General features: G+C 41.1%; 2 protein-coding genes across 2 annotated transcripts in view; one reads left to right on the top strand and one right to left on the bottom strand.

The window, feature by feature from the left end:
* GTF3A (general transcription factor IIIA) overlaps positions 1 to 5,141 on the top strand; it is a 5,362-nt gene extending 221 nt beyond the window's left edge. The window contains exons 2-10 of the mRNA XM_026860046.1: positions 3 to 166; positions 461 to 561; positions 1,086 to 1,182; positions 1,371 to 1,459; positions 2,405 to 2,478; positions 3,711 to 3,794; positions 4,210 to 4,439; positions 4,549 to 4,608; positions 4,866 to 5,141. Of these exons, the coding sequence (XP_026715847.1) occupies positions 3 to 166; positions 461 to 561; positions 1,086 to 1,182; positions 1,371 to 1,459; positions 2,405 to 2,478; positions 3,711 to 3,794; positions 4,210 to 4,439; positions 4,549 to 4,608; positions 4,866 to 5,090 (1,124 nt within the window). The 3' untranslated portion in view covers positions 5,091 to 5,141. The remainder of the gene's footprint in view (positions 1 to 2; positions 167 to 460; positions 562 to 1,085; positions 1,183 to 1,370; positions 1,460 to 2,404; positions 2,479 to 3,710; positions 3,795 to 4,209; positions 4,440 to 4,548; positions 4,609 to 4,865) is intronic.
* On the bottom strand, positions 5,126 to 11,612 carry MTIF3 (mitochondrial translational initiation factor 3). The gene is given in 4 exon segments (XM_026848732.1): positions 5,126 to 5,158; positions 5,160 to 5,336; positions 6,619 to 6,764; positions 7,987 to 11,612. Coding segments are annotated over 4 exon segments (819 nt in total). The 5' UTR covers positions 8,450 to 11,612.
* Positions 11,613 to 11,823: the final 211 nt, after the last annotated feature.

The following is an 11,823-nucleotide window of genomic DNA, read 5'->3' on the forward strand; positions in this document are numbered from 1 at the left end:
GTTCATCTGCTCCTTCCCCGACTGCGACGCCACCTTCGCCAAGGCCTGGCGGCTGGACGCGCACCTCTGCCGGCACACGGGCGAGGTGAGCGGGGCCGGGCGGCGCTGGCGGCCCGAGGGAGCGGCTGCCCCCGAGGGGTTCCCGCTTGCGTCTGCCCGTCAGCAGGCGAGTGGGGGAGAGGGAGGGGTGTGACGGAGGTGAAGGGGCCCAGCAGGCGGGTGGTGCCCTGCGCGCCCCGGGGCCAGGGCTGCCCCTGGCCCTGCTCCTGCCGGCGTTGTCCCTCTCGGGGGGATCGGGCAGCCTGCTTCACCTCGTGGGCAGCCAGAACACCGGGGGGGGCTGCGCGGGTTATGTCTGAAGTAGCCGCCGCCGGGGCCTCCTGCTGAAGGCAGCCTCCGGGAAGCTGCCGAGCCCCCTGAGGTGTGGCTTATCGTCGCTGAACAACCCTCTCTCTTCCAGAGACCGTATGTTTGCGATTACGAAGGCTGCGGTAAACGTTTCACGAGAGATTTCCACCGCGCTCGACACCTTCTTACGCACACGGGGGAAAAGCCGTTCGAGTAAGGCCAAGTTTTTTACTTCTTAAAATGGATTACACTTGTCCTTATAGAAATGAAAGTGAGTTAAAACTGATGTGTGGGTCATACAGGGCATGCCTGCCTAGCTTTGGTGTCCCCAGTACTGACATAACAGCGTGCAGACAGCGTGAGACGTGGGGAAATCTCCTTTAGCCTAAAACCCATCTGGCAGTGATCCACAGTAGATGTTTAAAGGAATGAGCAGATCTCTCTAGAACACAGAATTAAAGGGGAAGGGTGGTTATCTCCTATTACTAATGCCTTAATATCATGGACTAGGAGCTAGGAGTTCCTACGTGCTTTATTAAAAACTTATTCAGATATGTTTTCTTTTGGCTTTTGATTGTAACTTAGCCTCTGGCTTTTTATGTCCTTAAATCAAATTTTTATATTTGGGTTGTGAGTTTCGGTTATTCTTCATGTATTCCTCTTGTCCAATGATTTGTGTATCTGCCTAGGAAACAAACCACTGAGAGTGATAATGAGAAAATGCTGTTCATTTGTAGGTGCACAGCTGATGGATGCAATCAGAAATTTGGAACAAAATCAAACTTAAAGAAGCATACTGAGCGCAAGCATCAATATCGGCAAAAGCAATATGTGGTGAGTAAATTATCTTTGGTACTGTAAAGTGGAGGCTAAACAAGCTCCTTGTGTGTCTAGTGAATACTTCAACTTGTTATGATGTGGTACTTGTACGAGTTCAAATACTGTGATTGGGATTTCAGCAAACACGTGTGGACTGTGTTGTCATTATTTGGCTTCTGATGATAACTTAATTTCTTAAATAGTGCAACTTTGAAGGCTGTAACGAGTCATTCAGGAAACATCAACAACTTAAAGTTCATCAGTGTCACCACACCAATGAACCTCCCTTCAAGTAGGTGGATAATTTTAATAATGAACAATTTCATTTAAACACTGTAGATGAAAACAAGTGCTTTTTCTTAACCTTTTAATTGATGTGGCATTTAAAAACTGGAATGAATTTGTAGTGATGGCTGCAAATACATTTCTTGTACTAGTCCTTTGCTCACAGTAGTCTGTTTTGAGCAACAGTCTTGGTGCTCTGTAACTTCAGCATTCCAGTCATTTTCTTAGGGTTTATTACAGGTTCACAGGAAAAATAAACAACCCCTTCCCAGTGTTTAGTTCACACAGTCTGAAGTACAAGCATAAGAGGTTGCATGGTAACAAAAAATGCAGCTAACTCTGTTTACCTGTAAAAAACAGGGACTTGGCTAACGTTGAGGTGAGTGGTAGCTTGAAAAAGGCGAGAGGCTTGGACACCAGTCCAAGAAGCTGTGCATTGCAACTCCAATATGACACATCAGTATAGATCTGATGAAAGCAAAGTTTAGTCTTGTATTTTTTACAGGTGGAACGCACTTAACAGGAGTGTTCCACTTCACTTAAGTGCACTAGTATGGCGGGGTGACAGGCACAAAAATAGTCAGTGCTCTGACTGCTAGATTGGTACAAGCCACTTAAACCCTCCACTTTCTCTCTCTTATGTTTGAAGAGCCTACTGTGTAGCAATGTTATGAGGCTTGATTCTTTAGCTAAAACTTAACTTGCTGTATATGTGGAAATCTATTTTTGCTGTATATGTGGAAATGTGGAAACTATAGTTGTAACTCTTGAGGGAATCAGAGTCCTCTGTTAGAAACATATTATGAAATTTTACAAGGTGGGGAGGGATGGACAGAACAGATCTCTAGGCAAGGGGAAACTTGGATTATTTTGTCCACTTTAATTGTTCTTGACTTAATTTATTTCACTGCATCTGCATATTTTTTGTTAAGTCAATGTATTTTATACCCAGATGTAATAACGAAGGATGTGGAAAGTACTTTTCTACTCCAAGCCGACTGAAACGTCATGAGAAGATACATGAAGGTAATACAGTTTTTCTTCTTGCTTCAATTATGTTTTAGTAAAGGAAAAACTTCTTCCAGTACAGAGAGTACACAGGGATGTATGACAGACATGAAAGTATTCTGGGCCTAGTGATCCAGACAGACAGAAAGAACACTCCTTGTGAACAGTCAAATGGGTTACAGTTGCAAAGCATTGCAGTGTTCCATTACAATGTACTTGTGGCCCGCTGAAGAGAGCTCAGGATTCCTTCAGTCATTTCTTCTCCCAATGTGCTTCCTTGTCAATAATCCATCTTGTGGAGATGGGCTGACAGTCAAGGCACTGGCCTAGACCTCCAGAGGTTAGGATCAGTTGCCAGTTCTGTCACAAATTTCTTATGGAGCCTTGGCAAAACTAGGTAGGCTTGCATATTAATGTACCTACGTGAAAGGTATTTAAGTGGAATTGTTAGGAGGTGGTCATGTATGTTTGAGCTAAGCCTGCTACACTCCTATTCATTCTTTATTATTGACAGCTAACCTGCTTTCCAGTGCTAGATAAAAAAAAAACCAAAACACCATGGGACTAGGAAGAGTATCCAAAAATCTGTGATTCATACCCGTTTCTTTCTTAAGACAGGGACTTAAAGTTGTTTGACCTTCCCAGTCCTGGGATATAAATAGTGTTGACTTTCTGTAGTTTGCTTAAAAACCGTCCTGACTGCTTGACAGAACAGTAGTCTCTTTTGACTCTGAAATATTACTGTATGGTCAAGATCTTTTTTTTTTTTTAATGTGTAATACAAATACTTACATAGGAATAATATATAGTTTTGCAGTTCTTTTCATCTGAGTGAAAGTGTATGGCTGGTGAGGAAGTAGCTTTACTGAAGCAATGAGAAAGAGTTTAATAAAATCCATAGGTTGGAACAGACCTCTGGAGGTCGTGTGGTCCAACTCCCCTCTCAAGGCAGGGTCAGTCAGACCAGATTGCTGAGGACTGTGTCCAGTCAAGTTCTGAATGTTTCCAGGCGTCAGGATTCCACAGCCTCTCTGGACAACTTGTGTCAGTGATAGAAGCTTTCTTCCTCCAATATGCCAGGATTTTCTCATGTTCTAATTCGTGTTTGTTGCTTCTTGTCCCATCACCATGCAGTATGGGAAGAGAGGAGGAATACTGGCATTTTAATTTTCTAACACGAAAATTGGAGCTCCCCCTTGTAAAACATCACTGTTTGCCTTGTGCTTGTAAACATCTGTCCTGTCCAACAGGCTATGCATGCAAGAAAGAAAACTGCTCATATACTGGCAAAACTTGGACAGAGCTTCAGAAACATAAGAAAGAAAGTCATCCAGGTAAACTCCAAAGGCTTTAATAAAGAGAACTTAACTTTTGACACAAATAGGAAACAAACTGCTGATTTGAAATGTGTTCAGCAGGGACTCCTCTTCAAGTTGTCATTATGTCTAGACAAACTTGTTTATTAACACTTATCTGTAAAGTGGTTGTCATTCTAGCTAACCTTTAACTGGTGAAAATGCTACTCAGTGTACCGACTTTGCTTTGTGAGGCAGTTAACGAGAGATATTATATAATGTAGAGTTTCAGATCTGGAAAATTCATACTGCATTATTCTCTTCCAGTCTCCGAGTTCCTTGCATCTCATGTGGATTTTAGCATTGTTCTAGAGGACTGCTAGGGTTTGATTCTGAGCTTCTGTAAGAAGCTGTTCATTTATACTCTGCCTGTACCTGTCTCTATCCTCCTCAGAGCCAATAGTTTGCAGTGAGTGTTACAAAACTTTTAAACGGAAAGATTACCTCAAGCAGCATCAAAAAACACATGCTGTGGAGAGGGAAGTCTGCCGATGCCCGAGAGAAGGATGTGGGAGAACTTACACAACTGTATTTAACCTTCAAAGCCATATCCTCTCTTTTCATGAGGAGAAAAAACTATTCTCTTGTGATTACCCAGGCTGTGGAAAAGCGTTTGCAATGAAGGTATGTACTTTTACACTGTCCTCATCTGAATCACATAATCTGAAATGATAAACTGAACTCCCTAACTCTTTTTTAAAATTTTTTTCCCCACTGCTCTTTGTAACTGTAGCAGAGCCTAGCAAGGCACACAGTCGTACATGACCCTGAGAAGAGGAAGCTGAACTTGAAGGTAAGTTACACTCTTGAAAAGTCCTCTAAATCATATTGTGTCACTTCAGAGGAGGGTAAACATTACGTGTTTTACAATGTGACTTCAAGCAAGAAAACAGGCCAGCTATATACTTAATTTGGGAGATTCTTCACTTTTGAAGCTCCTTTAAATAATGAAGTGCTGGCCTATTCACTGATTTCTTCTTTCCGCACCACACTAGTAGTCTTCACTCTGTAGATACGTTAAGTTGCTAATTCTGGATTTATTTCTGCCAGGCAAAGCGTTCTCGTCCTAAGAGGAGCTTAGCCTCTCGTCTGAGCGGCTACATTCCTCCTAAAATGCAGCCAGGAAAGGATGTGGTTGTGACAGAAAGCAAGGCAATGGATAAGCCCACGGAAAATGGAATACCAAATTCTGACTCTGTAGTGGAAGTTAACGGAGACAACATTCTTCATGGAATGACCAATACAAAGCTCAACAATAGCTTTATTTTTTTTTAATAATAATTTAATACTGTTTACACCTCTTCATAAAGTCATGGATGCAACTCATTTGACTTCAGATCTTCTATTTTCATCTTCTACTGCACTGTTTTTCTGTTTTTCCATATTCTGGTATGCTTTCAACTCTTTGTCAGACATGTGTCTCAAAATACAGGTACTCACTCCTTCTCTAGTAATTTTTGGCTTGGAAACATAAGTGGCTTTCTCAGACACAATCTCCAAAATCTGATCAAAAAGTGTGAACTAAAATGGAAGAGAAAAATAGGACTAGATGTACAAACACAGATAGAAAAATATTTCAGGCTGTTCTGTAGTGACACTATCTCCTGCTTGCTGTTTAGCTATTAACGAGCTAGTTGCTAGTCCTGGTTTGAGCAGTTCAGCTTGTCCTGTCCTAACCATTTGTTCTTTACTTATGAGCAGGTTTAGGAAAATTACCAAAGGGATTGAGCCAATTCCTGACTTACCCTGCTTGCTGTTTAAAGGTGTCTGTGAAAGTGGACCGCACGTGACTCCTCCCCACCCTCCTCTTCCACTAGATTTGGGCATATTATGGGGCTTTCCTCTTAAGGGGCAGTATTGTTGTAGGGTTAGTAGAACGTGGTAGTATTGAGCTGAGTGATACAATATATATAACAAGCTGAACTCTGAAGCTTATAATTAACGTTTTAAATTTAAGGATAACCCAAATCGACTGTATCATGAAATGTTCTCTTCCCTCCCATATCCAGTTCTTCCTCTTGTCACCCTTTCCCTGTGAATTTTCTGATAAAAAGTTTTCTTCCTTTTGGATGAAGTGGTATCACTACTTTTTTTCCCAGAAATATGGTAGAGAGAATCAAGGAAACCTAATTTGCTACACCCATTAAAAGGAGAAAAAAAACAACTTACATGGAATCTTTATAGAAAAGCCATTTGTGCAACTGACAATGAAGACAAGTCCCGAGGCCCTGCAATTACACTAGTGAGGAAGTTGCCATCAGCTTCCCTAACATCTTTATAGATGTTTACTTTGCCAGTCTTGGAACAGCATTCCAGTAGTTTTTCACACAGCAGTGGCCTTAGCCACAGTTGCACAAATGCATCTTCAGGAGAAGAGTTAGGTTATGGAAATATCTATCTTAAATACAGCAGATTTTTTTTTTAACCTTACTGTTAAACTTTTACCATGAGTGAGCTGGCTTAAGGCATCATAGAAGGGAAATTTTCACCACCCCACTTAATAAGGTGGTACTGCAAAGGAATAGGAACTGCTTAGACTCTGCTGTCAAAGCCAGTATTATAAATGCATTCTTAAGAAAGCATGGTATTTGAATTGTCTCTATGGGACTACTTTTTTAGAACCACAGTGTTTGAACAGATGCATCTTAAGGTGAAGCAACCATTACTTTCATGGGACCTAGACCTTTACTTATTTTAGCCTCTCATTTGAGTGTCATTTAAAAAACATGGCAGAACTGAATAGGGGAAGTTAACACAAGTACACCTATAATGAAATCAGCCCAATTTTCAGGAGTTGACTTACCATGTCCGTATTGCTATCTTTTGCTTGTCGGATGGTAACTTTAACATGGTATTTCTTTTCAATCCATTGTGTTATTTGTTTAGTCTTGGTCTCTAAGTCATTCTTGGCAATAGCTGAAGAAAAGGATAACTCCTTCTGAACCGTTCCTGTTTAAAACAGAACTAGAACTGTGTTGGTTTAACATCTGATGAACCTGTATTAGTTGCCCTCTTTAACAGCTTATGGTGCTTTGTCTGCTTAACTCCCTTCCCCCATGCTGCCTTCTCATACACAGAGCATCCCAATCTCATTGTCTTAGCAAGCACCACTCTCCTTTTAAAAGGTGGCTACTTGGTATCTCAGACTCACTACCATCATGGAAGACTGAGTGCATGTTTGAGGCATACAGGGACATCTCCACAGGATCAGAAGGCTTAAAGTATTTTAATTACAGTTTTGCTCATTCCACCCACAATGTAGGTCTAATAAAGATACATAGGTAAGCACTGGATCTGGAACTAAAGACTTAGCGTGCGAATTCCTGCATTCTGCACATAGTATGGCTGAATGTAAAAGCTTTGAAGTTAGCTCTTCATCTCAAGACCATTTCCTTGAATGGTGAAATACAATATTCAGCTAGAAGTATTATGCTTTGTAATACATTTGAACCATCTGTAGTCTCTTCATCCTTAAAGAGTCTCTAGTTAAAACTTGAATAATCTTTTTGTAGTGTCTTGAACAGAAAAAAACTACCACAATAGTGCTCTCCTAAAATCAGAACTCTACCCAAAACACAGATACCTTCATTAGCCTGAGGATAAGAAAAAAGGATACAAGGTCAGATGCCTTTTCTAAAATCCCTTTGTTAAACTCAGTTAAACTGTTGGAGCAGGCTGACTTAACAAAAAAAATGCTGAAAAGTGTTCAATACTGAAAAAGCTGTTCCCTTATTCTGTGTAAGAAAGGGCTCCAGACTTTGCCTTTCTAGCAGCAAGCTAAGAAGAGAATGTTTCATGACTGGTGACATAATTATGTTATCTGGTGCTCAGTTTGTAGAAGCTGTCTGTCACTTTAGCCTTACTGAAAAACAAATTCAGTGAGTCTCATGGAACCAGTCTAGTTACATTCACTTAAACAAAAATAGATTTTAAAAGAAATCCAGCAGATGCCAAAATAGTAAATCCTGAGAAAGCAAAAGAAGGCTTCTCTGTGGAAGACTAGACTAATCCAAACTTTTATTTTTACCACCGCAAATCCTTAATAGCGTGGACTGCACTGGCGTTGCTTTGGATTTACACAAATACAAGTAAGAGGATTTAATCTCCTGAAACCACTTTTAATACAGATTTTTCAAAGTACTCAGTGTTGTAGTGTCAACAGCCTACATACCTGGTTTTGGATTTGCTTTTTTCTTCTCTGCCCGTTTAAGCTGTTCTTCATGAATCTGCTGCCCAGTCATTAGTCTGTATACAGGAGGTTCTGCATTCTCACGCAGGAGAACTAGTTTCAGGTTATGTTGATCCATAAGTTTGAGTGCCTCTGCTCGATGCATGTTTCCTAAGCTCTCTCCATCCTGGTTGATTACGTGCAAAATCCGATAGGGAATTCTTCGCCCAACACTTCCAAATACTGCTTTCCTTTTAGGTTCCTTGTGAGATGTTTCATCTGTACAAAATAGCTGAGTAAGTCCCAACACAGCTGACTTTCCAGGGTCAGGTACTACCCTCCAGAATGGAGCAAAGGTCCTTTTCTGTGCTGTTTCTGTCAGAAGAGTACTGAAGAATCTTTTTGCGTATCTATTTTCATTTCTGGTTGCTTGACATAAAAGTTTCATCACACAAAAGACTGTCATCCTGAGGATGCAGGGAAGAAGAAAAAACAAGTTACCCCCATGAGTCAGATTTGTCTACTTATATTGGAAAGACTTAACTCCACTTCAGTAAACCCTAGTCCTTAAAACTACTCTTTCAAAAAGATGCATAGTGTTACTATACACAATGAGCAATCAACAGTAATTTATAGTATCAGACAGCTTTAACCCAGAGAGAAAATCTGACAGGAACAAAATTTATGGAGGCTTGATGTTCTCTTCAGAATTTTAAAATTTGAGCTTGAACTTCTTTACAGAACCCAGCAATTCTAATTCATTTCTCCTCACAAGAGTACCTACTTTTACACAGCTTTTTTGTGTATAGAGATGTTAGCCATTTGTTAAGAGGAAGAATTTACTGTCAAATAAAATGGCATGTCACACTTAATATTTTCAGTCCATTTTTTTTTTCATAAAGTATCTAACACGATGACTTTTTTCCTGGTTCTGATACTTTTCTTTGAAAAGTGTTTCATTTAATCCACATTAATTCAGAACCACCCTAATCACATAATGAAGAAAGTAAGATGCCATGCGAAATCTTCACCTTGGCATTAAAACATAATGAAGTAACCATTACCATACTTGAAACTTGTGGCTTATCCCAGGCTTGATAACTCTTCCATAGCTAGCATACAACTTGTTTCTCATAGCACTGACCCCAAATTCTGTATGTTTTCTCGTCTTCCAAATGTCATTTTGTGGAAGTAATCCAGCTAGTTACTTGATCTTATATTGATTAAGCACTAATATTATTTCACTAGCCTTAAAAGTGTCTTCACTGTCTTTTAAGCTCAAGTTCTACTGATTCAGCCATGCTTCCAAGTAAAAACAGTGCCTTAATTTTAAACCTATTTTATCAGACATTTAAAGTATTGGTCGACATTCCCAGTTTTTCACAAACATTAAATTTAGGGTGTCACATTTTTGTTTATTGTGAGCTGATTTTTTCCTGTTATCAAAACTATTTAGATTTCTTACATACAGAAAGCATGCAGCTAAGTACCATTTCACTAGAACCATCTAATAAAAACACTGATAATTATATTTTTCTTCTTGAATGATGAAAAAACTTGCAGGGAAAAAAAGAGAGAAACACAGATAAAACTTGCCTGCAATATATAGACTGGAAAATAAGCAAATGAGTTGTATGCCCAAGATTTGTACTTGCAAATTAAATAGTTACAGGCATCTATCCCGGCACAGTACTTGTGAAGCTATTAACTTTCAAAACAGGCCTCAAAATACACCAGTGCTTGAAATCTGAAGACTAGTGAAACTGATCTGTGAGACGTATCTTCCATTATAATTTTTTCCCCTTTTCTTCCTTGGTTCATGGAATCCCCCTGGCAGTTTTGGTGCACCTGACCATTATTTGTATTTTGTTCAAAACTTCAGAAATCAGCCGGTTTTTAACAGCTGCAAAAACTTCAGAAATAAAGAGCAAACTGTGGAGTATTATCTGCAGTTTTGGTATTCTGTGTTTAAAAGTACAGGGAAAGCCAAGGATGATAAAGGAAACCAAAAATGAGTCATGCCTGAAGAGCTGGCAACAGCATGACTTCTTTTGTCTAGGAAGGAATGTGACTCCACTTTATAAATATATGCATACATATATTTATGTATGACATTGTGTAAGCATGTATCCATTTGCATTCATATACATACATGGAGAAGGTGCCAACAATCAGCAAGGATAAAGAACTATTTAAAATTCTAAGCGGTGTTGGATTAGGAACAAGTAAAATGACTTGCCTGTGAATAAACTAAATCTGAAAATGGGGACAGTTCAGAGCCTGGGTCAGACTTCACATTTTCACCGTACAGACAGACCCGATATAAACTGCTTGAAGATGGTACCGATCAGTTCCTGAACAGGGCAGTCTGACTAGGCAGTGTGCTACAGCAGGACCCTGAACTCAGCTAGCTGCAGGGCACAGAAAAGAAATACAAGAATACAATACGAGAAAGACACAGCAGAGTCTAAAAGCAGCACTGGTAGAGCTACTGTCCCTTCCTGCCCTTGGCTCTGCCTCTGCTGAGTCCTGACCAGAACCGGCCCTGGGAAATGCAGCTTTTTCTTGGTCACGGTGACAGTCCTACAACTAAACACCCACTGCCAACACACAGGTATCTTTGTGCATCACTAGTGTAGCCACACAAAGGCTGCAAAGTCCTTATTTTTAAAGTGGTTTCATAAACTATCTGCAGATTTTGCACTGCAGACTTACAGACCATAATCTGTGTGTCACTTCAGTGCATTATAAAATACTATCATTAAATTTATCTTGCGTTCAGAAAAGCCTGGCTTGCCAGTGTCGGTTACTGACTTCTAAAACTAAGTAACAGTAGTACAGCAATGGAATAATATTTATTTTAAAGAAATGTTAGCCTTGTTCTGCTAAATAATACATGGCTTTGCCTTATTCTCCTTCATTCTCTGTTGCTATTTACATCTAATAAATCCTGCCTTAACTGAGAAAGAAAATGATCCTTTTTTATGGAAGGTTTTTTTCTTCACATAGTATGGCATGGAAGCATATTTTGCTCTGTGCATTTCCATCACTTACCCAGGCCACACGTTAGCAAGGGCAGTTGACTGCGCCGAGAGTGAAGGAGCGGGCAGGCCAGGAAGCAAAGCATGCCTGTCCCTGTGATGCCTGCAAGCAGTTGGTGCCGACTGCTCTAAGGGGCCTCAGACAGGAATGCACCCAAGGACATAATTTTTGCAGGTGCGATGGGCACATCCCAGACAGGGCAGATGAACCAGCAGGCACCTGTGGAAGCCCCTCAGAGACCCTTCCCCAGATTTTAGTACACTTGCGCAATGTATTGACGTATGCATTGGATTCTCCGGAAATAGGCGTGTACTTCTCGAAAATTACATGAATATCAATGTCTTTTATTGTATATAATGAGTGCCCTTGTCTTTCAGCATGCACGTCAGGTGGAATGATCCCCCGTGCATCCAGCGCTGCAGTAAAAGTGCCCGCCTGCTAAAGCGTCAAACTAAGTCAGAGCGTTCTTTTGAGACCGAATTTACAGTAACACCAGCACTCGCAGGGCGAGTTTTGCCACACATGAGAGGGCCTCGGTGCCGCAGCGCCCTGCAGTTGTGACGGGGAGTGCTCTGCGTCTTGCCGGAGTTGCTGGCCTGTGTTTCCCTGGGCCGCCTCCTGTAAACACACGCTGTCGAGGCGCTACGTTAATTTTCCGCGTAGCTGGGCCCTGCTGCGTTCGTCTTTCCGGGTGCGCATGGCGGGGAGGCCACCGTGTGTGCGACCCTGTGACCCGGGTGGGGCGGTGCAGGCGAGCCTGGCGGCAGCCCCACTGCCCCGAGCCCGCCGGGGCGCCCG

This window comes from Athene cunicularia, assembly GCF_003259725.1.
Source record: "Athene cunicularia isolate RWA chromosome 1 unlocalized genomic scaffold, athCun1 chr1_part1, whole genome shotgun sequence".
Classification (NCBI taxonomy): Eukaryota; Metazoa; Chordata; class Aves; order Strigiformes; family Strigidae; genus Athene; species Athene cunicularia.